This window comes from Lithobates pipiens, unplaced genomic scaffold (genome assembly GCF_037356315.1).
Source record: "Lithobates pipiens isolate NorthernLeopardFrog02 unplaced genomic scaffold, aLitPip1_a1.2 Scaffold_10, whole genome shotgun sequence".
Classification (NCBI taxonomy): domain Eukaryota; kingdom Metazoa; phylum Chordata; class Amphibia; order Anura; family Ranidae; genus Lithobates; species Lithobates pipiens.
The window spans coordinates 193772004-193797942 of record NW_027507686.1 but is presented as its reverse complement, the minus strand read 5'-3'; the positions used below and the strand labels follow the sequence as shown (position 1 = coordinate 193797942).

Sequence of the window (25939 nt, the reverse complement as noted above, 5' to 3'; positions counted from 1 at the left end):
GTGGTGCGTGCAAAATTATTCGGCCCCTTTACTTTCAGTGCAGAAAACTCACTCCAGAAGTTCAGCGAGGATCTCTGAATGATCCAATGTTGTCCTAAATGACTGATGGTGATAAATAGAATCCACCTGTGTGTAATCAAGTCTCTGTATAAATGCACCTGCTCTGTGATAGTCTCAGGGTTCTGTTGAAAGCGCAGAGAGCATCATGAAGACCAAGGAACACACCAGGCAGGTCCGTAATACTGTTGTGGAGAAGTTTAAAGCCGGATTTGGATACAAAAAGATTTCCCAAGCTTTAAACATCCCAAGGAGCACTGTGCAAGCGATCATTTTGAAATGGAAGGAGTATCAGACCACTGAAAATCTACCAAGACCTGGCCGTCCCTCTAAACTTTCAGCTCAGACAAGGAGAAGACTGATCAGAGATCAGTGCAGAGGCCCATGATCACTCTGGATGAACTGCAGAGAACTACAGCTGAGGTGGGAGAGTCTGTCCATAGGACAACAATCAGTCGTACACTGCACAAATCTGGCCTTTATGGAATAGTGGCAAGAAGAAAGCCATTTCTCAAAGATATCCATAAAAAGTCTCATCTAAAGTTTGCCACAAGCCACCTGGGAGACACACCAAACATGTGGAAGAAGATGCTCTGGTCAGATGAAACCAAAATCAAACTTTTTGCCGACAATGCAAAACGATATGTTTGGCGTAAAAGCAACACAGCTCATCACCCTCAACACACCATCCCCACTGTCAAACATGGTGGCGGCAGCATCATGGTTTGGGCCTGCTTTTCTTCAGTAGGGACAGGGAAGATGGTTAAAATTGAGGGGAAGATGGATGCAGCCAAATACAGGACCATTCTGGATGAAAACCTGTTGGGGATCCCCATGAAGAAGTCACGTGGTATGACGTAACGTGTAGGGAGTGGCCGTAAGACAAACCGGAAGTAGACTAAGACTGGCGGAAGACGCCAGACCACCATCTTCCTCTCTCTGTGTTTTATATTTTTTTGAAATGTGAGAGTCTTGGTTATTTTTTAATAAATACATCTGCTTATTTAAACTACTACACTATTGGAGTCCCCTCTCTCTCTCCCCTTCCCCCTCTCCCCTTTGTTTTTTCGAGCCATACACTACGGAATAGATGTTAATATCTACAGTGCAATATCTATATGCTGGGATTGGCCCTCTAGTGGCGGAAGTTTTTATCACATCCTTCACCTGCATTTCCTTAGTGGCTTAATACAGTGAATCAAAGGAGAAGTTTCTGGGGCTATATTTGATCTGCTTGCTTATTTCATCTTAAGGTGAGAGTTCTGAGAGCCTGGATTAGTGGACTTTGTAGCATTTGGTCCCGCTTTTTCCATATTTCATCCTCACTCATTTGTGTGCGATTCTTGGACTAATTTTTTTCATATATATATGGACTGTTTCACGTTTTCATTTTATATTTTTTATATATTTATATATATATATATATATATATATATATATATATATTTGTATTTTTATAAGAGTGGCACGATTTGCGCAGGACTCTTTGTTTTATTAATTTCACTTGATAGTTTGTGTTCACTATTTTGTCCCGCTGCATTTTTTGCACTATTAATTAGCACTTGCACTTTTTATCACTTTATGGTTTACATGCTATTTATCTTTTTTGCATATTTTCTATTTATTCGTTGAACACATATTTAGATATTTATTCACTTTAGTCACTTTATTACCTAGTGGCGCGAGGGCTCATTTTTTTATATTTTTTTTATATGTACGAAGATACATTGCACACAGTTGCAGAGTGGTTGCACCATGGCCCAATACACTTAAAGGGTAGCTCCACTTTCGTGGGGGAAAAAAAAACAAATAACGAAAAAATAATCTACCATATACAATTGCGATACAAGTCATATTGTAATTGAATTAGGGGGAAAACACTGCGCTATAGTCAGATGTATGTAAAGCACAAGGCCACAACAGCCAAATCAGCAGCCAACACCAAAAACAAACAAAGTCCAGCAAATAGAGTAATAAAAATATTTTTATTACTCTATATTGTAATTGAATGTTATTAAAAACTACCTTTCCCTTTCAAACAGCAGCGCTGTAATTTTCTTAAATTGCAATGCAATATGGCTACCTGGAGGAGTTCTGTACACAGAACGCCCCCCCCCCCCCCCCAGATATATCATTTGCTGCCTGTGTGATCGGCTCACCAATTTTCCCAGAAGTCTGCACTACGATACAAGTCAGATTTCAGGCATCACAAAAATGTCATTTTGTTGAGATACTTCCAATAGGAAATCATGTCTAAAGTGATGCAGACCCTGCAGTTTTGCTCATTAGTGCCATGCAGGTGCTGCAGCTGATTATTACCTATGAAACCACTCCCATTGGACCCCTTTCACACTTGTGCAAGTTTTCCTGCGACTTGGGACTGCAAAGTCTCATGACAAGTCGTATCCCATGATTTCCAATGAGTACCGTTCATATCTGTGCGACTTCAAAGTAGTCCCTGCACTACTTTGATTGGACTTTGATGTGACTTGAGGTCCACAGACCTCAAGATTACATAAGCATTGCTTCAAGTAGTGGCAAAGTGTGAAAGGGGCCTAAGATTTACTTTTCCACATAGACACTGACAAACACACATGGATTTCTTCAGAATATCAAAAAGTAGGAATCTGCAACAAATTTTGTTAGATTTCCTGCAATGTATATAGCTCACTCAGGTGGGAATGTTTTTTTCCCACCTAAGTGAGCTATAAAAGTGGAGTTACTCTTTAAAGAGCTGGTGTTCGATCGTGGTTACTGCCCACTAAGCATCAACGTCACTACAGTCACGGGATTCCAGCCACGGAATGCCCCGTTTCAACTGAGATCGTAGATCAGAAGGCGTCCATCCCTGAAGTATATCACAAGTGGCAATTGCCGCGGACCACACAGCTGACCATCTGATCCCCTGCTTCTACAAAAGAGCCATTGGACTATGAGTATGGCTAAAACCAAACCCCCCAGCTGAGCACTGATATAGCGGGCTAAGATAAACAGAACCCATGGGATGGTAATGTACGGACGAAAGCTTCCTTGAAACAGCTGATTTGTCTGCTAATTTCCTAAATGGTGACCGGAAGCATGTCATGTGAAATGCCCTGATCTCTAGTAACAATTGCACAGTAGCTCTTTCCTATGTCCACCCACATTGCAGCCAACCTTGATTACCCTGTTAATGGTAGAGTAGGCTGTGTCTATTCTGTCAGTGATTTCCTGAAAGAAATTAATGCTCAGATTTTTTGATTCGCTGCTGTCAACTATTTTTTTATTCCCTGTCAAGTATACCCAATACTCACAACACCACAACACTCTCAAATCTAATTTATTTTTTTTGTTTGCTTTTTTTTATTGAAAGCCTGTGGCGTGCAAAACACATTCAAAAACTTCACCCGATGCCAAAAAAAATTGCACACACATAAAGAGTGAAACACAAAAAAGTGCAACGGGTACACAAGCCCTCTGAAATCTGGACAAGGGTACTTAAAACATGGTCCATCTGGCTGAGACCAGACGGACCCCTTTCTTTGGAAGGTCTGCCGAAACAGACCCACCCAAGTACTAGGTAGGGCTCCCCCAAGGGAGACCTCAGAAGAGAGAGGGCAAACTAAGCCAGAAGGCCATGTCCACCCCCTCCCCAGACTTTCAGGACAGACCCAGGGACCTGTGACCCTACTCATCACACAGTGAACAGTGACAAACATAAAAACATGACAAACACACACAAGAAATAAATTAAATAATGTGGGGAAGGGATAGTGGAGAGGAGAGTGAAAAAAGTGGCCATTGAGTAACACAATGACCAGGCCCTCCGGCCGGGAATAAAAAATTCCTCTCGTCCCAGCCAAAAGGCCCAGCCCAAGAGGCAGGTGCTAAAAAAAAAAAAAAAAGCATGTTATGGTGCAGTGACCTTGGTGCCCAAAATCAAAGTAACCTTCACTTACAGTGACTTTTAGGCACCCGTGGACTGCCACTCCAGGGGCAAATACTCCATAGGCTTTCAAGACCACCCTGACCAACAGCCCAGATCACTGCAGCCCCCACCCCAGGAAGGAAAGCATGGAGCTCAGGAAGCCCAGGTAGAGCATGCCCACCTACAAGCTCAACCTCGCTCCAATCACTCCTACCTAATTACATTTGGGAAGTACTAACCGCTCCTCCCCCTCACCTAGAGAGCAGCCAGTATTCCCTCCTGAAAAACTGTCCAGGGCTAGAACTACCCCAATCCAGGGCAGAAGGCCAGGTACTCGACCCACTGGGTCTGACTAATAGTAGCACCCACCCTCCCCAGGGACACCCTTCCAGACGGCTCGGATTCGAACATGCACCGGACCCCAGTTTCCATTGGGCAGCACGGCATGAACCCTGCCAAAACTGTCCTTCTAGGTGCAAATTATGCCATTGGAAGTACTAGCCCTCCCCTCTCTATAGGGGTAGCACAGCGCCTCCTTTGGCAACTGATAAGAACAGATACTACACTTGATCTTAGCCAAAAGGCCAAAAAGCGATCTAATGCTCCAATAAACTCACATAACAGGACCAGGTCATCCTTCAGATCGTTTTATATCAATTACTTTCAACCAAGTTATAGAGCAACTGTCTAGCAGCTTGTTTCAGTATTAGTGAGATTAGGAAGTGACTTTGATCCCCCAGGGGCCATTCACATTAAAACTCTCAGAAAATGTTCTATTACTATATTTTTTTTTTTTCACGTTTCTAATTATTGCTACAACTATCACATGACAACTCTTTTGTGAATGGTAGCTGGCGTCTGGACTTTTTTTTTCTTGAATTTGTGTTTGTATTGTTATGTGTTTTTCCTGCTTCTTGTCTGTTTTTATAACACTACTCATGTTTGGCCAAAGACAGGGTGCCTTTGGCCAATCATGACTCAGGGGGCTGAGTCCACACCCCACACTATGTAAGGCTGCTTACACTGCAACTGTACATATAAACATACAGTTTTCCGAATGAGAGCAGCAAAATTACATTTGTAAAGGAAAAAATGTCATTTAATACTGCCCGTGGGGATGATGTATTGCCGGATTCCGGCAATATAGATAAAAATAATTGAAAAAATGGCATGGGTCCCCCCCCCCCCCGTCCATTACCAGGCCCTTTGGGTCTGGTATGGATTTTAAGGGGAACCTTGCACCAAAAAAAAAAAATGTGTGAGGGCCCCCCCCAAATCCATACCAGGCCCTTCAGGTCTGGTATGGATTTTAAGGAGAACCCCATGCCAAAATGTAATAAATAATGGTGTGGGGGGTCCCCCCAAAATCCATACCAGACCCTTATCTAAGCACGCAACCTGTCAGGCCGCAGGAAAAGGGTTTAACAAGGGGGTTCCTGGTACCCCCATGTGAAGGAGTATGGGGTTCATTGTACCCTTACTCATTCACCAGAAAAAAAAACAGTTTTTGACAATTCCTTTATTAAAAATCAAAAAATAATGTTCCCTCGATCCACCCCGCCGGACCCGGGGAAAAAAAAGCTCGCTCATAGAAGGCTAACCGCTGACTGCACGCTCCTCTGTCTGAGAGTTTCTCTGTCTGACAGTTCTTAATAGGTAAGGGGTGTTGTCCACCCGGTGACGTCACCTGGTGGACCCTACCACTTGTGACGTCACCACCTGGTGCATGCTGTACCTGACCCTTTTCGAAGAACGCAACACCGCAAAATGCACAGATGTGAACTACATCCATAGGAAACCATGTCAAATGGACTGTAGCGCATTTCTGCAAAATGTACCAAAAAGCACATAGGTGTGAACATAGGGTAAAGGGTCAACCTGGAAGGCATTTCCTCTTATTTTAGAGATTTCCTCTGATTTACTGTTGAACCTCCAGGACGGTCAGTGCAGGGTGTCATCAAAGGTATTCAATTCCACACGGGTCAGACTTGCATATGCATCGGTTGCTTACTTGAGAGTCAACAAACTACAAAATTAAGAAAAATAGGTGTTCAGCTATAAGCTCTATAATCTTCACTACATTGGTTCATTAACACAACTATAAACGTTTTAAAGAAAAAACGCAAAGGAGACTGATAAAAATTTTAAATTGGAGACCATTTTTATACATTAAAGTAGGTATATAAATTTTACATATGCTTGCTGTATGTAGCTTAACCTGAGGATCCTTTTAGTGGTTAACTTGACAGTGTTCGGATATTTCATTGTCCATTAGAATGCCACACTATCCAATATCACATATCATGGTATTTGCATTGTACAGGTGTGGCATATGTTAGCATCAGCATCAGATGGCGGTAACTTGGCGTTCCAATAAAGGCTCCAGCTTTGGCTTTTGAAAGTCCACTTGTGATTGTGATTTGCACTCCCGGCAAAAGTCTGTAGTTGGATTTTCATTGTGAGTTTAGATTCTCACTAAGCAGCATAGGAATAATTATATGTATCTCTTTATCAAGTATATTTCATAAATTTGTTAAACAAAAAACGCTTTATAGTCATTTATCTCTAAAGTAAACAGTCTTCCACTGGAGAGAAGGATTAAGTTGAATTTTAGTATAGGACGCCTGTTGATGACTAGGCTTTCTAGAGAGGAAAGAATACTTCCTGTTGAACTGTACCATGATATTCTGTCACCTTTCTGACTGTAGTGGATCACTGTAAAAAGATAAAAAAAATAATTATTATGAGCTTTAGAGAAAACTGATAAATACATGGCTAAATTACAAGAGACTTGTTTTGCTTTTTAAAAGGATTTGTTTTTCTATCCATCAGGTCCTAAAAAGTTACCATCCTAGCCAGGTTAATGACCTGACTTTTTTCCAATGCAGTGAAGAAAGGCAGCTAGGCCACCTTGCTCCTGACCTCCCCTCAACCAGCCTGTGACTGGACAATGAAGGTGCAGCAGAAGACTGATGAGGTCATCTCTCTCCTCCCTCTGTCAGCACACTCATTTTTATGTTTGGATCAAAATACAGAGCAACCAATCAAATTTCAACTTTAAATGTAAATCAGTGAAAGCTTATTTCAAATTGACTGCTCTGGGCTACTGCCCTTTACATTTTTAGATGACACTTTACTTCTGTGGTTCCGTGGAGTCTCTTACCAAATAAGTGCCGAGAAAGCTTTAAGAAGCTGAAATTCAAGATAGTAACAGTTCTGGTATCTTCCCTCCCTGTGATCTGGAGCTTGATGTCATCAAGGACTGGAATTTTCATCCCAAAGTTTCAACATGCCTTTAATTGGTACCCGAAAAATGCTCATTTGAGCCTTTGGTTTGTGCTCTGTAAACAAATGATGAAATGAAAAAAATAAAATATATTATTATTAGTCTTACATCATCACCTGTTTACTGTGCTGTGTTCAATAGAAGAAAGCTACTATTTGCACGCAGATAATGACAAAATACATTATATGGGCGAAATTATGTGAATACCCTTCTAAAATGATTGAGTTCAAGTGTTTCCAGTGAAGGGGGCTGTTAATACCACAGATTACAAAAACTTTATAGACAATCGTGCACTTACAAAATTGTTAAAGCATTTTGGGGAAGGCCCTTTTCTTTTTCAGCATCATTGTGCTCCTGTACACAAAGTAAACTCCATCAAGGCATGGTTTGATGAGCTTTGTCTGGAGGACCTCAAGTGATCTGCACAGAGCTCTGACTACAACCCTACTGTGAGCCAGGTCTTTTCTAACATCATAAGTACCTGACCTCACAAAGACTATTTTGGCTTAATGGGCACAAACGTGCACAGATAGTCTTAAATCTTGTGAAAACCCTTTGTAGAAGAAATGGGTACAAACGGATGGGGGCACATCAGTATTAATTTCATTGTTTTGTAAACTTCATAGAGGTGTAATGCACTACAAACTTTCATCCAAATATTGAAGCTCTGGGAAATGATCATGAACATCTCATTAAAATTAACAGAATGGTAGGAAATTGCTAACGATCTATCCAAAATATCAGTCAATACAATGTTGATAGAATCCAACTATATACAAGACATTATGAAGATGGTACCTGGTGCCCACGAGAATTGTGAAAATGCACCGGACAGAATCTCCTAATGTAGTGTTTTAGGCACTGTGACCAACTTGGGACCATGCACCATATTTGGTGGCAATACCCCAAAATACTCAGATTCTGGATCAAATCATGGTTAATGATAAGCTCACCTGTGCCCTCCATAATAACAAAAATTTGATAAGATAAGACATAGGATGCATGGATCATATACTATCTAGTGACTAGCATCCTCCTCCTTTAGCAAAAAATAAAAAGCCCCCGTAGTGATTAAATACGACCAAAAGAAAGCTCTATTTGTGTGGAAAAAAAATTTTTTTTACAATGTTGTTTGGGTACACTGCATGCTCACGCAATTGTCATTCAAAGTGTGACAGAGTTAAAAGCTGAAAATCGGCCTGGGCAGGAAGGGGGTAAAAGTACCCAGTATTAAGGCAGTTAATCGGTATCTAAATGTAGGGCAGAATGCAAAAAGGAAAATCTCATAGGTGTGGGCAACATAGGTCATTTTTTTTTATAGACACTTTTGACACATTTATAAATATGAACAATAATATTTATTTAGATATTGTTAAACCCATTCTTTAACCACTTGCCGACCGCCGCACGCCGATGTACGTCGGCAGAATGGCACGGGCAGGCATAAGCACATACATGTACGTCCTTTGCCTCCCGCGGGTCGGGGGCCCGATCGGGCCCCCGCCCGGTGCCTGCGGCGGTCGGTTTTCGTTCGGGAGCGATCCCGGACGAGGGGACGGCCATTCATTCATGGCCACCCCCTCGCGATCGCTCCCGACGAATGGAAATCCCCGGTGACATCACTTCCTCTCCTGTAATGTAAACACAGGAGAGGAAGTGATGTATTCTCTCCTCCGTGTCGGTATTTTTCGTTCCGACACGGAGGAGAGCGGATCAGTGAGTTGCACCAACACATCCCACACACAGTAGAACATGCCAGGCACACTCACACCCCCCCTTTACCCCCCGATCACCCCCCCAATTACCCCTGCCCCCCAGTCACAGTGACACCAATGTCATTTTTTTTTTTTTTTTTTTTTTTTTGCATTGGTGTCATTTGTGACTGTAATAACTGTTAGGGCAGTTAGGGTTAGCCCCCTTTAGTTCTAATGTACCCCCCTAACCCCCCCAATAAAGGTTTAACCCCGTGATCACCCCCCGTCGCCAGTGTCACTAAGGCTGGGTTCACATTGCAGCGGTTTATGAGAACGAATGTGATTCGCACCGCACTGCAGTGCAAATCACATCCGATCTCTGTGCGATTCGAGTTCAGCCATTCGCCGCACCCGCCGCACCCGCCACACCCGCCGCACCCGCCGCAAATTCGCACGGGACCCTTTTTTTGGCCCGCAGCAGAATCGGATCGCATGGGTGTTCACACCATGCGATCCGAGTTTGCAGATCGCACTGCGATATGCGAACTGATCTGGGGGTGTCAGTAACATTTCACTGACACTCCCAGCAGTTCGCATAGGGCAGTGTGAACTGCCGCCGGGAGGCATGCGATGCGGGAACCCGCCGCGGATTCGCGGCGTTTCCGCATCGCTCCAGTGTGAACCCAGCCTAATAAGCGATCATTTTTCTGATCGCCGTATTAGTGTCACAGGTGACGCTAGTTAGGCAGGTAGGTATTTAGGTTCGCCGCAGCTTTTTATAGCGCTAGGGACCCCCATATACTACCGCATAAAGCCCCCTGATTGCCCCCTAGTTAACCCTTTCACCAGTGATCACCATATAACTGTTACAGGTGACGCTGGTTGGTTAGTTATTTTTTTATAGTTTCAGGGCACCCGCCATTTATTACCTAATAAAGGTTTAACCCCCTGATCACCCGGCAGGTGTCATTTGTGACTAATAACTGTTAGGGCAGTTAGGGTTAGCCCCCTTTAGTTCTAAGGTACCCCCCTAACCCCCCCAATAAAGGTTTAACCCCGTGATCACCCCCCGTCGCCAGTGTCACTAAGGCTGGGTTCACATTGCAGCGGTTTATGAGAACGGATGTGATTCGCACCGCACTGCAGTGCAAATCACATCCGATCTCTGTGCGATTCGAGTTCAGCTATACAGATAGTATGGCTGAATTCGTGTCGCACCCGCCGCACCCGCCGCAAACTCGCACGGGACCCTTTTTTTGGTCCGCAGCAGAATCGGATCGCATGGGTGTTCACACCATGCGATCCAAGTTTGCAGATCGCACTGCGATATGCGAACTGATCTGGGGGTGTCATTAACATTTCACTGACACTCCCAGCAGTTCGCATAGGGCAGTGTGAACTGCCGCCGGGAGGCATGCGATGCGGGAACCCGCCGCGCATTCGTGGCGTTCCCGCATCGCTCCAGTGTGAACCCAGCCTAATAAGCGATCGTTTTTCTGATCGCTGTATTAGTGTCACAGGTGACGCTAGTTAGGCAGGTAGGTATTTAGGTTCGCCGCAGCTTTTTATAGCGCCAGGGACCCCCATATACTACCGCATAAAGCCCCCTGATTGCCCCCTAGTTAACCCTTTCACCAGTGATCACCATATAACTGTTACAGGTGACGCTGGTTGGTTAGTTATTTTTTTATAGTTTCAGGGCACCCGCCATTTATTACCTAGTCTCACTAGTGTACCCCTAAATTTAGGGGTGTCTACTTTCTAAAATGGGGTCATTTGGGGGGGGGGGGGTTTGTGCCATCTTGGCATTTTATGGCCTTCAAAACTGTAACGCCCTTAGAAAGCCTGAAGGCGGTGCTTGGTTTTTGGGGCCCCGTACGCGGCTAGGCTCCCAAAAAGTCCCACATATGTGGTATCCCCGTACTCAGGAGAAGCAGCAGAATTTATTTTGGGGTGTCATTTCACATATGCCCATGGCATGCGTGAGCAATATATCATTTAGTGACAACTTTGTGAAAAAAAAAAAAAGTTTGTAATTTTCCCGCAACTTGTGGCAAAATATAAAATATTCCATGGACTCAACATGCCTCTCAGCAAATAGCTTGGGGTGTCTACTTTCTAAAATGGGGTCATTTGTGGGGGTTTTGTGCCATCTTGGCATTTTATGGCCTTCAAAACTGTAATAGGTAGTGAGAAGTGAACTCAAAAAATTACGCCCTTAGAAAGCCTGAAGGCGGTGCTTGGTTTTCGGGGCCCCGTACGCGGCTAGGCTCCCAAAAAGTCCCACATATGTGGTATCCCCGTACTCAGGAGAAGCAGCAGAATTTATTTTGGGGTGTCATTTCACATATGCCCATGGCATGCATGAGCAATATATCATTTAGTGACAACTTTGTGAAAAAAAAAAAAAAAAAAAAAAAGTTTGTAATTTTCCCGCAACTTGTGGCAAAATATAAAATATTCCATGGACTCAACATGCCTCTCAGCAAATAGCTTGGGGTGTCTACTTTCTAAAATGGGGTCATTTGTGGGGGTTTTGTGCCATCTTGGCATTTTATGGCCTTCAAAACTGTAATAGGTAGTGAGGCGTGAAATCAAAAATTTACGCCCTTAGAAAGCCTGAAGGCGGTGCTTGGTTTTCGGGGCCCTGTACGCGGCTAGGCTCCCAAAAAGTCCCACATATGTGGTATCCCCGTACTCAGGAGAAGCAGCAGAATTTATTTTGGGGTGTCATTTCACATACGCCCATAGCATGTGTGAGCAATATATCATTTAGTGACAACTTTGTGTAAAAAAAAAAAAAAAATTTTTTTTTTGTCATTATTCAATCGCTTGAGGCAAAAAAATAAAATATTCAATGGGCTCAACATGCCTCTTATCAATTTCCTTAGGGGGTCTACTTTCCAAAATGGGGTCATTTGGGGGGGTTTTGTACTGCCCTGTCATTTTAGCACCTCAAGAAATGAGATAGGCAGTCGTAAACTAAAAGCTGCGTAAATTCCAGAAAACGTACCTTAGTTTGTAGATGTGACAACTTTTGCGCAAACCAATAAATATACAATTATTGACTTTTTTTTTACCAAAGACATGTGGCTGAATACATTTTGGCCTAAATGTATGACTAAAATTGAGTTTATTGGATTTTTCTAATAACAAAAAGTAGAAAATATCATTTTTTTTCAAAATTTGCGGTCTTTTTACGTTTATATCGCAAAAAATAAAAATCGCAGAGGCAATCAAATACCATCAAAAGAAAGCTCTATTTGTGGGAAGAAAAGGACGCAAATTTTGTTTGGGTACAACATTGCATGACCGCGCAATTACCAGTTAAAGCAGCGCAGTGCCAAAGTGTAAAAAGACCTCTGGTCATTTACCAGCAAAATGGTCCGGTCTGAAAGTGGTTAAAGTACATAAGGATAAAAGAACAATTACTTTTTTTTACAAGCAGACGTATACCTGACTCTGAACTCTGTGGCGCACCCTGTGTGATGCAATCAGGATCGGAAGAGCAGGTACGGCACTGTAGAAGAATGTTCTGACATTTACAAAGCCCTTGAACCTCACCCTGTTCTGAATACATCTGAAAAAGAAAGCAAACTAACATAATATTTGGACATGCTTTCAGTACTATTGTTTTTGGCAATATGATAGACTTCCTTCATATAAAACACAACACACCTTCAGCTGTCGCTCAGGAAAGTTTTTTTTGGTATAAAGCTGAACTCCCGGCTTGATATAAAAGACGCACATTAACACAGCTCTGCATTCATTATTATAAAATGAAATGTATTTTTAAATGCAAACTTTAAACAAGATATTGAGGTGGACTTGAATAGTGGGTACCACATCCACTTTTAATTATTTGTAAGACAAAGACAGTACATGTTTGGACTTTTGAAGTACCCAAAGATTACAACTAAACATGTATATAAACATATGTAGAATTATTCTTTTTTTATATATATTTGTTTATTGGTTTTCCATATAAAGTTTTGACAGGCTTTTTACAAAAGGTATGTCTTGTATACAATGAGCATTAGACATGTGCAGAGTAAAATATTTCGTTTCAGAATTTCGTTTTCGTCCGAAAACTTAATTTATTTAGTTACTCCCGAAATTCGTTTTTATTTATTTTGTTTTTCGTTCAAAAATTGCATTCGTCCGAAAATCCACATGAATTACGGTCGAATCTGTCTTTGAAGGCTTATGGTGTCTGTCGAATGTATAAAGAAGATTCGACGGAGCTAGTATATAGCATACTTTAGAACCCTATTAAAGTCTATGGGACTCCAACGTTCAAAATCTTAAGTGCTAATTTTAAAGGCTAATTTGCAAGTTACTGTCCTAAAAAGTGTTTGGGGACCTGGGTCCTGCCCCAGGGGACATGTATCAATGCAAAAAAAAGTTTTAAAAACGGCCGTTTTTTCGGGAGCAGTTATTTTAATAATGATTAAAGTGAAACAATAAAAGTGTAATATTCCTTTAAATTTCGTAGCTGGGGGGTTGTCTATAGTATGCCTGTGAAGGGGCGCATGTTTCCCATGCTTAGAACTGTCCCTGCACAAAGTGTCATTTATGCAGGAAAAAAAGTCCTTTAAAATCACTCGCAGCTATTATGAATTGTCGGCTCCCGTAATACAGAGAACACTCATTGAAAGTCATTGATAAAAAAAAAAAAAAAGCGTGGGGGTCCCCCAAATTCAATTACCAGGCCCTTCAGGTCTGGTATGGATATTAAGGGGAACCCTGCCTCAAATTTAAGAAAAAATTTGACGTGGGGTTCCCCCTAAATATCCATAACCAGACCCTTCAGGTCTGGTATGGATATTAAGGGGAACCCCGTGTCAAATTTAAAAAAAAATTGACGTGGGGTTCCCCCTAAAAATCCATACCAGACCCTTTATCCGAGCACGCATCCTGGCAGGCCGCAGGAAAAGAGGGGGGGACGAGAGAGCGGCCCCCCCTCCCTCCTGAACCGTACCAGGCCACATGCCCTCAACATTGGGAGGATGCTTTGGGGGTCTGTGACCCCTCAAAGCACCTTGTCCCCATGTTGATGAGGACAAGGGCCTCATCCCCACAACCGTGGCCGGTGGTTGTGGAGGTCTGCGGGCGGGGGGCTTATCAGAATCTGGAAGCCCCCTTTAACAAGGGGACCCCCAGATCCCGCCCCCCCCCTGTTTGAAATGGTAAGGGGGTACAAAAGTACCCCTACCATTTCACAAAGAAAGTGTAAAAAATGGTTAAATAAAACAAACACACTTTTGAAAAATTCCTTTATTAAAAATAAAAAAATAAAAAAAAGATTCCAGCGGCGGTAATCCACTCTTGCTATCCAGCGATGGACAGTCATCTCTCCAGCGATGGCTCATCTCATCCAGCGCAGCAAATCCATCCTTCTTCTGTCTCCGTGGAGGAGACACTGCAGGCATTCCGGCGGCTGACGTTTCTTATATACGGAGGGCGGGGCCACCCGTCACCTGACCCTGCCCCCCTCTGACGCAAGGGGAAACCCGGGGTTCCCCGTGACGTATGGGTGACCCCGCCCCCCTCTGATGTAACGGAAACCTGCCTGTGTTACATCAGAGGGGTGCGGGGTCACCCATACGTCACAGGGAACCCCAGGTTTCCCCTTGCGTCAGAGGGGGGCGGGGTCAGGTGACGGGTGGCCCCACCCTCCGTATATAAGAAACGTCAGCCGCCGGAATGCCTGCAGTGTCTCCTCCACGGAGACAGAAGAAGGATGGATTCGCTGCGCTGGATGAGATGAGCCATCGCTGGAGAGATGACCGTCCGTCGCTGGATAGCAAGAGTGGATTGCCGCCGCTGGAATCTTTTTTTTATTTTTAATAAAGGAATTTTTCAAAAGTGTGTTTATTTTATTAAACCATTTTTTACACTTTCTTTGTGAAATGGTAGGGGTACTTTTGTACCCCCTTACCATTTCAAACAGGGGGGGGCCAGGATCTGGGGGTCCCCTTGTTAAAGGGGGCTTCCAGATTCTGATAAACCCCCCGCCCGCAGACCTCCACAACCACCGGCCAGGGTTGTGGGGATGAGGCCCTTGTCCTCATCAACATGGGGACAAGGTGCTTTGAGGGGTCACAGACCCCCAAAGCATCCTCCCAATGTTGAGGGCATGTGGCCTGGTACGGTTCAGGAGGGAGGGGGGGCCGCTCTCTCGTCCCACCCTCTTTTCCTGCGGCCTGCCAGGTTGCGTGCTCGGATAAAGGGTCTGGTATGGATTTTTAGGGGGAACCCCACGTCAATTTTTTTTTAAATTTGACGCGGGGTTCCCCTTAATATCCATACCAGACCTGAAGGGTCTGGTTATGGATATTTAGGGGGAACCCCATGTCAAATTTTTTCTTAAATTTGAGGCAGGGTTCCCCTTAATATCCATACCAGACCTGAAGGGCCTGGTAATTGAATTTGGGGGACCCCCACGCTTTTTTTTTTATTTTATTTTTTATTTTTTTATCAATGACTTTCAATGAGTGTTCTCTGTATTACGGAGCCGACAATTCATAATAGCTGCGAGTGATTTTAAAGGACTTTTTTTCCTGCATAAATGACACTTTGTGCAGGGACAGTTCTAAGCACGGGAAACATGCGCCCCTTCACAGGCATACTATAGACAACCCCCCCCTACGAAATTTAAAGGAATATTACACTTTTATTGTTTCACTTTAATCATTATTAAAATCACTGCTCCCGAAAAAACTGCAGTTTTTAAAACTTTTTTTTGCATTGATACATGTCCCCTGGGGCAGGACCCGGGTCCCCAAACACTTTTTAGGACAGTAACTTGCAGAATCTTTTCTCTCTGTCAAATCTTTTTTCTCTGTCGAATATTTTCTCTATATAATCTTGGACTAATAGAGGTAAGGTTAGGCACATTCGACCACAGGTTCTATAGACACAGATTGTTGTCAGAGTCATGTCGAATCTCCTATTCTATATCGAACTGTTGTAACAATGAAAACGAAAATAAAGCATTTATTTATGTCGGATCTTTCGTTTTTCGGATTTTGTGCTTTCGTTATCGTTTGTCAAAACGAAAACGAAAATAGCTGAAATTCGGACGAAAATGCATTCGGACGAAAACGAATGCACATGTCTAATGAGCATTACATAGCGAGTACCACTCCCTCCCTGCCGGTCTGATTGAAGGGTCATGGGGCCATCAACAGGATGCCAGATGATCTAAGGACACAATAATTTAAGCAGAAGTCATGTTACCCATTACTGTTGGGAGAGTGGAGTGCCACTCCAAACGGAATCAGCAATATAAATCCAGGGTTACCAGACCTTAAAAAAAACTTATTTCGGGAAGGCCCTGCCATTGTATATAAGTTTGAAGACGGGTACAACTTTATGAACCATGCGATAAAATGTTTGGATATTTGGAGCAGAGGCATTCTTACCTTGCAACAAAATTTGTTTTCTGGCATAGAATAATAATATACGCATAAGAGTGCGAGCATGGGTCCTGTGTATAAAGTCATTCAACACACCCAGTAGGCCAACTTCAGGAGTATGCGGTAATGGTAAGTGTAAGTTGTTATCAAAAAAAAGAAAATTCGTCCTTCCAATATGTCGATAGAGTGGGACCAAAAATATGCAAGTACTCTGCATCTATAGACCCACATCTGGGACAGGTTGCTGCAGAATCAAACCTCATTGGGGCCAACCTGGCTGGAGTGTAATGCAACTGGTGTATGAATTTAAACTGGGTATATTGATCATTGTACCGGATAAAGTTCTGGAAGCAGATTTCCAAGGCCTCCTTCCCCCCCTCCTCGCACAGTCCAGGAATCACAACCTCCCATTTCCGTTGAGCCAGTTGGAAGGGGTTAACTCCGGCTGACTGGAGGTGAGAGTAAACAGTTGTAACCAGTTTCTCAATTTCTGGATATGACAGCAGTAATTCTAGTGATGATTCTGAGATTTTCTGGGTTAGACCCGCAAACTGTGCCCGGATGGCATGATGCGACAAAAGATATTTGAAAAATAATTTTTTTGTCACACCATACCTTGCCTTCAACTCCTCAAAGAAAGCGAATACGTTGTTGACGAAAATGTGGGAGGCATGGGTGACATCGAGTCGTGTCCACCACAGGGAGTCCAGGTGGTCCAGGAGCTATGAGAAATTGGGGTTGTGCCACAAGGGGGCACTGGGAGACACCCTGTTCAAATTTGTTATCACCTTATTACCCTCATGCCAGGCCAGCCAACTAACACCTCTCGGAGAGCCTCAAGAGCAGCGTTTGGGCATAGACCTGTGCAGAGCCTCTACCAGTGATTCTCTAGAGCCAGATAGTGCAGTCAGCAGAGCAGTGGAGCCCGACGTGGAGGTTTCCAGGAGCCAGTCGTGGACATAGGTAAGTTGGGACACTAAAAGTCAGTGCCGTAAATTTGGGCAGGCCAATCCACCATCAGCTTTGGCAGCTTGGAGAGATGCTCTAGCAATATGTGGGTGTTTCCCCTGCCAGAGGAAGGTGGATAAAATCAACTTTATTTTTTTTAAAACGTTTTTAAAGAGAAAAATTGGGGATGTGTATAAAAATTTTGGTAAGTATCTGAGTTTAAAAATTTTCACACAGCCAATTAGATTGAGAGGCAAGGAGGTCCAGGTATAAATCCCTATATATTTAAATGTGGGCTGGATGGTCAGTTCAGCTTGAAAGATAGGTATAATCTAGGTTGGGGCCAATAGGAAACGCCACATTTTGCCCAGCCAAATGTAGCCCAGAGACCCTCCCAAACTCCCAAACTCCTCCACAATGTCCAACAGGGAATTAAAGCACTGTTCTGAGCCATCTAAATATATTATGGCATCGTCCGCATAGAGGGAGATTTTCAGACAGCTCCCCATAACAGACGTCACCCACTGCTGCCGTCTGTTACACCGCCAGAGCAAGGGGTTCTATTGCCAGTGCAAACAGGAGTGGCGAAAGTGCGCAGCCCTGCCTTGTTCCCCCAGTAAGAAAAAAGTATCAGATATATTCTTGTTAGTATATACCTTAGCCCAAGGGTTAGTGTAGAGCAGGCGGACCCATTTAATGTACTGGGGGCTAAAACCCATGCGGTGCATCGCTTCCCAAAGAAAATACCAGTTAACGGTATCAAAGGCTTTCAGCACATCCAATGTTAGCACCAGTCCACTTTTTTGGTCAGCAGCTGACCTGTGAATATGCAAATAAAGGCGGCGAATATTGTTGTATGTACTCTTTCCAGGTATGAACCCAGTCGGGTCCCGGTGGACAAGGTGAAGAATAGCCTTTTGCAGTCTTATAGATATGAGTTTAGCCAGCACTTTAACATCACTGTTTAATGGTGAGATTGGACGGTGGGAACCACATAACAATTTGTCTTTCTCGGGTTTGGGCAACACTACAATCAGGGCTTCACACAAGGAGGCAGGAAGCTCACCCTCCTCTAGTGCCTGTCCGAATAGAGAATGTAGTTTCTGTGCCAAGTCTTCTGCATAGTTCTTGTACCATTCAGCAGGCAGTCTAACCCTCTGTAATTTACTCAATTGTCAGGGGTTTATCTAAAATAAGTTTGTGAGAGTCCTCCAATGCAGGGAATTGGATGGATTCAATGAACCCCACTCAAGTTCAGCGAGGGGGGGTGGGGTCTGAATATAGGCATTCAGTGAAGGACTTGAATGCTTGGTTTATGGTCAAAGGATCCAATGATGACCGAACCATCCGGTAGTTGGATGCCTGGTTTATGGTCAAAGGATCCAATGATGACCGAACCATTCGGTAGTTGGATTTGTGGTATGGAGCTATATGGGTATTCTGTATGAGAAAGATTGGCCAGCATCTTATCTTTCCCACTATGTTCGTCTAACCTAACCGACAAATAGTTGTTACTTATGAGTTGTAGCCACCCTGTGGAGATCCAGTGCTTTATGTGCCCCCACCAGGACACCATGGAAGTCTGGAGTGGGGAGTGCAGTATATTGGGCCCTAGCTGTCTCCAAGGAGGACTCCAGGGTCCGAAGGGTAGATTTCCTATGTCTAGCAATTTGAGAGATATAGGAGCCCCGCACAGTTGTCTTAAAGGTGTCCCATGTGGGGCCTGTGGATGAGGACCCAGCATTGTCCCTCCAGTAGTGAGACATGTCCTCCCAAATGTGTTCCTGAAAGCCAGGAGTGGATATCCAGAGGGGACAGAGCTTCCACTGTCGAAAGGAGGGCCTATGTCTTAACAGTATTTCTACACACAGGGCAGACTGGTCAGATATCATCTGATTTAAATAGGATGAAATAGGAGGCTTGGGAGTCTGGTCCCCAGCCAGGACTGGCCAAGGAGGGAGAGAGAAATAAGTGGACTAAGTGGACTATCTTGGTACAATGCAGAAGGGGATACAATAGAGATATAGACAATCATATAACATTTAGAAAAGTTTGACCCATAATACATGACAAAGGAAGTCAGTAGATTAAAATGATAGGTGCATTGGTCATGAACAGTGTTTCAACTAGTTTCGCAGACTAGGCCGATTCAACAGGTAAAACATCCAAGTCCTGTTGTGCACATGGCACAAGCTGCTACCAGTGAGGCCTCCCGCGACGACTGGGGGAGATTAACAAGTCAAGAGGCTGGAGTCTAATTTACAAGTTCTCATAGGTAAAGGGACCCAGAAGGAAGTGTCCATCTGGTAGGGGGTGCCAGAAGGTGCCGGAAGGTGTACTCTTATGGAGAGGGTGAGAGGTGCACAATCACACATGTTCACAACTCTCAACCGCCTAGCGGTTCAGGGAGAATGAGGAGAGCCTGTTTTGGGTCCACGGTCCAGCTAAGCTGGAGCTTTCTATAGCACTCTGCACAGCTGCAAACCCAGAGGGAGGACATACACACACATACACACAACATTCATACCAACCGTCATTAAAGTCATATTAAGAATAGACATTTGTAGTAGAAACCACAACCAAAATTTAACCCCTGCTCTGCTCCAGAAACAAGGAGCGGGCTTGGACCCCAAACCGCAGGCATATTCAGGGGACATGGCCAATACAGCCCTAGTCAATGGACAAACGTTGGATCAGTCAGTGATCAAAGATTAAACTAGTAGTGGCAGCATAGTCTCCCAGATGGGGATCTTTATCCTCATGACAAGGCAAAAAATTGTAGATACCTGCCCCAGCAGTGATTCCAGAAGTTAGGATAGAAAAGGCAAAACAAAAGGAGAAAAAAAAGGGGGGAGACGGGAGGAAAGAGGAAAGGACAGAGGGGAATGGGTAGAAAGTGGGGGAGAGCAAAGGGGGAGAGGAAAAGGAAGGAGGGAGAAGAGATATGACCAGAAGAGGAGTGGGAAGGTAGAAGGGGAAAAGGGGTGGGGGCTGCAGGAGGGGAAGATATGAGAGTAAGGGAGGAAAAAGGGGGGGCAGAAGGGGGGGAAGAAAAGGGAAGGAGTGCCCAAGAATTGATGGGGCATTAGACAAGGGGTCAATTAAAAATAAAACCACAGCAGTTACATCAGTGGATGATATAAGGGCCATGGCCAAGATAAGAAGAGACTCCTGGTTTAGTGAAGGCAGGGTTACAGGTTGAAATTGAGGATGGCGGCTAGTAACGTTACATAAGGAATCATGGCGGGTATGGAGATATACATGTCCAGTGTTGCTGGTAACTAACCAACAAGTAGTATATAATTCTGTCAGTAATAAAGGTATCCATATTAGTATCATCGGGTGCAGGGTAATGCATAAACCGAAACAGGAGATAAACGTACCCATGGGGATCCTTGATGAACTGCCAGTCGCATCCTTCCTGTCCTTCTAATCCAAGGGCCTGAAGGACCTTTAAATGAGCTGCCCAACCAGGGGATGCCCAAGACGCCACCAGACGGCGGCGTCCGATGTCACCGGGTCTATTTCCCCGCACTGCGCATGTGCGCGATCCCGCGCTACCATGCATGTTCGAGCAGGTGGGTGGGGAGCCCTAGGCTCTGAAAGAGCAAGAAGGGGGAGGACTCACAAGAGCAAACCCCTACCAGGGGAAACATAGGTAGGTAAGTAGAAGTACAGGCAGCCAAAATACTCAGAGAAAATTACAATACAGCAATATACATACAATAGTTAGATTGGTGGGAATATAGATCCAACAATGATGATTACTATATTGGTTCACATAAGGCATTGTCACACAATTGAGGGCTGTAGGACAGAGAGGACAATATCAATATTGACATAAAACTCATAAAGGCATGGCAGAGCAAGTAGTCGGGGCATCTACAGCAAAATCATCAATGGTGAAGTTAGGCATCCCAATTATGCCATGAAAGTGAGGGGAAGGGGTATAGTTGGGGGAATGTGCAGGGAGGAAGTCTGTTGATCAGAAGGGGGGGGTGGGGGTCATGGGGTGCCAGGAAACCAACCACGTTGGCGCATCCCGTGCGCCCCAAAGCCCATGTCAAGGATACAGTAGTGCTGGATGTGCGGGGAAACTGACCCAGTGACGTCGGTCGCCACCGACTGGCGGCGTCTAGGGCGTCCCCTGGTTAGGGAGCTCATTTAACGGGCCTTCAGGTCCTTGGAGGAGCAGGGCTGATCTCTCCATTTGCAGTGTTTGTGTGTGTGTGGGGACAGGAAGGACGCGACCGGCAGTTCATCATCCCCATGGGTACGTTTATCTCCTGTTTCAGGAGATAAATGTAACATTACTAGCCGCCGTCCTCGATTTCAACCTGTCACCCTACCTTCACTATACCAGGAGTCTCTTCTTATCTTGGCCATGGCCCTTATATCATCCACTGATGTAACTGCTGTGGTAAGTTTCATTCTTAATTGACCCCTTGTCTAATGTCCCATCAATCAGGGTCTTGGGCACTCCTTCCCTTTTCTTCCCCCCTTCTCTTTTTTTTCACCCTTCTCTCATGTCTTCCCCTTCCGCAGCCCCCACCTCTTTTCCTCTCCTACCTTCCCACTCCTCTCCCCATCATATCTCTTCTCCCTCCCCCCATTTTTTCTCCCTATCCATCCCCTCCCTCCCCCTTGCCCCTTCCCCTTCTCTCCTTCCCATTCCCTTCCAACCCTTTTTCCCTCCCCGCTCAGTCCCCCCCACCCACTTTCTCTCCCCCCCCCCATTTGTCTAATGCCGTATACACACGGTTGGACTTTCTAGCAGAAAATGTCCGAAGGAATCATTCCATCGGAAATATTCTGATCGTGTGTGGGCTTCATCTGACTTTTTCTTTCGAAAATCCTGATGGACCTAGAAATAGAACATGTTTTAAATCTTTCCGACGGAATCAATTCCTATCGGGAAAACCGTTCGTCTGTATGCTATTCCGATGGACCAAAAACGACGCAAGGGCAGGTATTGGCTACTGGCTATTGAACTTCCTTTTTCTAGTCATTGCATTCTAAACTATCGGACTTTGGTGGGATCATGTGTAGGTAAGTCCTTTTCAGCAGAACTCCATCGGAACTCTGTCGGCAAGACCGTCAGAGTTTATTCTGATGGAAAAGCTGGTCGTGTGTACGCAGCATTAGTGTCCCTTTTACACCTTAACCAACGTATTGGGTCTTTTACCAACACTATGCCTTTTATTTAGAGATCTATGCACAATTCCCCATATCCGCCGCAGGGGGGTGGGTTTAGCTGGGCGGTTATTCATTGGGTAAGCTATCCTTGTTTATTTACGTATTATACGCTGTAACTTTATATTTACTATTGTTGAATCATATTTTGTGTATCTCATTGTATTATTTGTTTCTTCGATTGATTCTCCTGAGGAAGCAGTAGAATACTGCAAAACTAGTAGAGACCTTGACCAATCTATAATTTGCATCTACAGATACCCTTTGGGGCAACCCTGAGTATCTGTTTTTTTTTCATATAAAATGTCAACCATATGTTTTTTCACTTGCAATAAGCCCTTTTTTTTACATAACATTGTATATTGTTTTCTATCAGTACCGATATAGTCCATTAACTAACCCCCCCCCCCCCGCTTCTGTATACTAACCTGGATGATGTCACAGTCCCAGAGGATGCTGGAACTGTGACATCATAATGGGCGGGGACATCACCCGGCGATGTCCCTATATAAGTCACCTCACACCGCGACCCTGTCATTGCGGCCAGAGAGAGCGTTGAATCAACATCTCAAGGAAGAAGAAGAAGAACAAGAAGAAGAGAAGGCGGTGGCGATAGAAGACCGGGCCACCGCTAGTAAAAGAGCTGGAAGAAGGCGCGGAGGCCCGGCAAGAAGAACTGAAGAGGGGGACAAGACCCCCGAAGTCGGAAGAAGAGGCGGCGGCGACAGAAGATCGTGCCACCGCTAGTAAAAGAGCTGGAAGAAGAAAGCGGAGGCCCGGCAAGAAGAACCGAAGAGGGGGACAAGACCCCCAAAGAGGGGGACAAGACCCCCGAAGTCGGAAGAAGACCCCCGGGCAGCAACAAAGAAGAAAGCCGGGCTCCTCCGCTAGTAAAAGAGCTAGCAGAAGATATCGGAGGAGTCCGGCGAGAAGACCCTCCAAGACGGAAGAAGATCCCCGGAGCTGTGCAATAAATAATTTTAAACCCTTGTGTGGTGTTTTTTCTTTTACATTTTTTTCACCAGGTGAATGGGTAGGGGTACATTGTACCCCATACTCATTCACATAGGGTGGGGGGCCGGTATCTGGGGGCCCCCTTATTAAAGGGGCCCCCGGATTCCGATAAGCCCCCCCGCCCGCAGACCCTGACAACCAACGGCCAGGGTTGTCGGGAAGAGGCCCTTGTCCTCATCAACATGGGGACAAGGTGCTTTGGGGTGAGAGGGCCGCAAAGCACCCCCCCATGTTAAGGGGCATGCGGCCTGGTACGGCTCAGGAGGGGGGGCGCTCGCTCGTCCCCACCCCTTTCCTGACCGGCTGGGCTGCGTGCTCAAATATGGACTTTGGGGGGGACCTCGCTTTTCCCCTTTAAGTCCATACCAGGTGACGGGGCCAGTGACGTGGCAAACTCGCTGCCAAAGGCGGCGACATTGACCTCCTTCGCTAGTCCCGGATACCTGGAGCTGCATTCAAAATGAACGGGCTTTCCTCCATGTGTGGGCAAGTCTGTTCATTTTCAAAAGTACGGCGGACTCCTGCCAAAAGTCCGGTTGTGTGTGGGCAGATCCGCTCGTTCGGAAAGTCTGGCGGACCTCTGCTTCAAAGTCCGGCGGTTTGCCGCTGGGCTAAGTCCGCCGGAAAGTCTGATCGTGTGTACAGGCATTAGAGTTTCTTCCCGTTTCCAAGTACCTTTTGATGGTGTGGGAAACTGTTCTTGTTGTATACTGTTCTACAATACTGTCCAAATATTGCTTAAGAGGGTATATTACAGTCTGTTTACCTTTGTACCATTATGCCACGTACACATGTGTGGGCTTCATTGGACCTTTGCTGTCCAAAACTCCGACGGACTTTATAAATAGAACAAATCTTAAATCTTTCCGCCGGAACTCCGTCGAACCCAGTTCCTAGCGGGAAACCCGTTCGTCTGTATGCTGGTCCGACGGACCAGAAAGTAGTTTTGACTCAAAACAATTGGGCCGTGTGTGTGTGCTAGTCCGCCATACTTTTAATGAACTTTCCCGCATAAAGAGGAAAGACCATTCATTTTGAACACGGCTCCAGGTAACCGGGACTAGTGAAGGAAGTCAATGTCGCCGCCTACGATGGCGAGATTGACACGACGCTAGCCCCGTCACCTGGTATAGACTTAAAGGGGAAGCCCTACGCCAATAAAAATGGTGTGGGGATCCCCCAAAGTCCATTTCAGACCCGCGTGGACCCCCAACCCCAAAGCACCTTGTCCCCATGCTGATGAGGACAAGGGCCTCTTCCCGACAACCCTGGCCATTGGTTGTCAGGGTCTGCAGGCGGGGGGCTTATCGGAATCCGGGAGCCCTCTTTAATAAGGGGGCCCCTAGATACCGGCCCCCAACCTATGTGAATGAGTATGGGGTACAATGTACCCCTACCCATTCACCTGGTGAAAAAAAAAACACTACACAAGGGTTTAAAATAATTTATTGCACAACTCCGGGGGCCTTCTTCCGTCTTCTTGGGTGGTCTTCTCGCCAGACTCCTCCGCTATCTTCTGCTAGCTCTTTTACTTGTGGAGGAGCCCGGCTTTCTTCTTCGTCGCCACCCAGGGTCTTCTTCCAACTTTCGGGGGTTTTGTCCCCGTCTTCAGGGGTCTTGTCCCCCTCTTCGGTTCTTCTTGCCGGGCCTCTGCTTTCTTCTTTCAGCTCTTTTACTAGCGGTGGCCCGGTCTTCTGTCACCGCTGCCTCTTTTTCCGACTTCGGGGGTCTTGTCCCCCTCTTCAGTTCTTCTTGCCGGGCTTCCGCGCCTTCTTCCAGCTCTTTTATTAGCAGTGGCCCGGTCTTCTATTGCCGCCGCCGCCTTCTCTTCTTCTTGTTGTTCTTCTTCTTCTTCCTTGAGATGTTAACTCGACGCTCTCTCTGGCCGCAATGACAGGGACGCGGTGTGCGGCAAGTTATATAGGGACATCACCGGGTGATATCCCCACCCCTTATGATGTCACAGTCCCAGAGGATGCTGGGACTGTGACATCATAATGGGCGAGATTGACTTCCTTTGCTAGTCCCTTCGTAAAACACTCAAAATGAACAGACTTTAGTCCGTGTGTGGACAAATCCATTCATCTGGAAGTCCGTCATAACTACATCGAAAATCCATCGGGAAGACCGTCGAACCTAGTCTGCTGGAAAGTCCGTTAATGTGTGGGCAAGTCCGTTCGTTCGGAACGTCCATTGGAACTCCACCGAAGGTCCATCGGGAAGTCCGTCGGACCTAGCCTGCTGGAAAGTCTGGTCTTGTGTACGCAGCATTACAGGTTATTCACTGGACTTGAACTGTTTACATATCAATAAACTGGAAAAATGGAGGTGTACTAAAACTTTTTTAGTGTATACCCTTCTGATGTGACTGTCTTGCTATTCCCTGAACAAAACCAGAAAAATGCAGTGGCGCTAACTA

The 25939-nt window shown here is 45.2% G+C and overlaps 1 protein-coding gene and 1 pseudogene across 1 annotated transcript in view; both read right to left on the bottom strand.

Annotated features, from left to right (window-relative positions):
- Positions 1-4422: 4422 nt before the first annotated feature.
- LOC143956008 (U2 spliceosomal RNA) lies at positions 4423-4560 on the bottom strand (annotated as a pseudogene).
- A 1542-nt stretch (positions 4561-6102) lies between these two features.
- VWCE (von Willebrand factor C and EGF domains) overlaps positions 6103-25939 on the bottom strand; it is a 136423-nt gene continuing 116586 nt past the window's right edge. The window contains exons 29-31 of the mRNA XM_077460807.1: positions 12401-12524; positions 7128-7305; positions 6103-6679 (exon numbers count right to left, since the gene is read on the bottom strand). Coding sequence (XP_077316933.1) covers positions 7220-7305; positions 12401-12524 — 210 coding nt within the window. The 3' untranslated portion in view covers positions 6103-6679; positions 7128-7219. The remainder of the gene's footprint in view (positions 6680-7127; positions 7306-12400; positions 12525-25939) is intronic.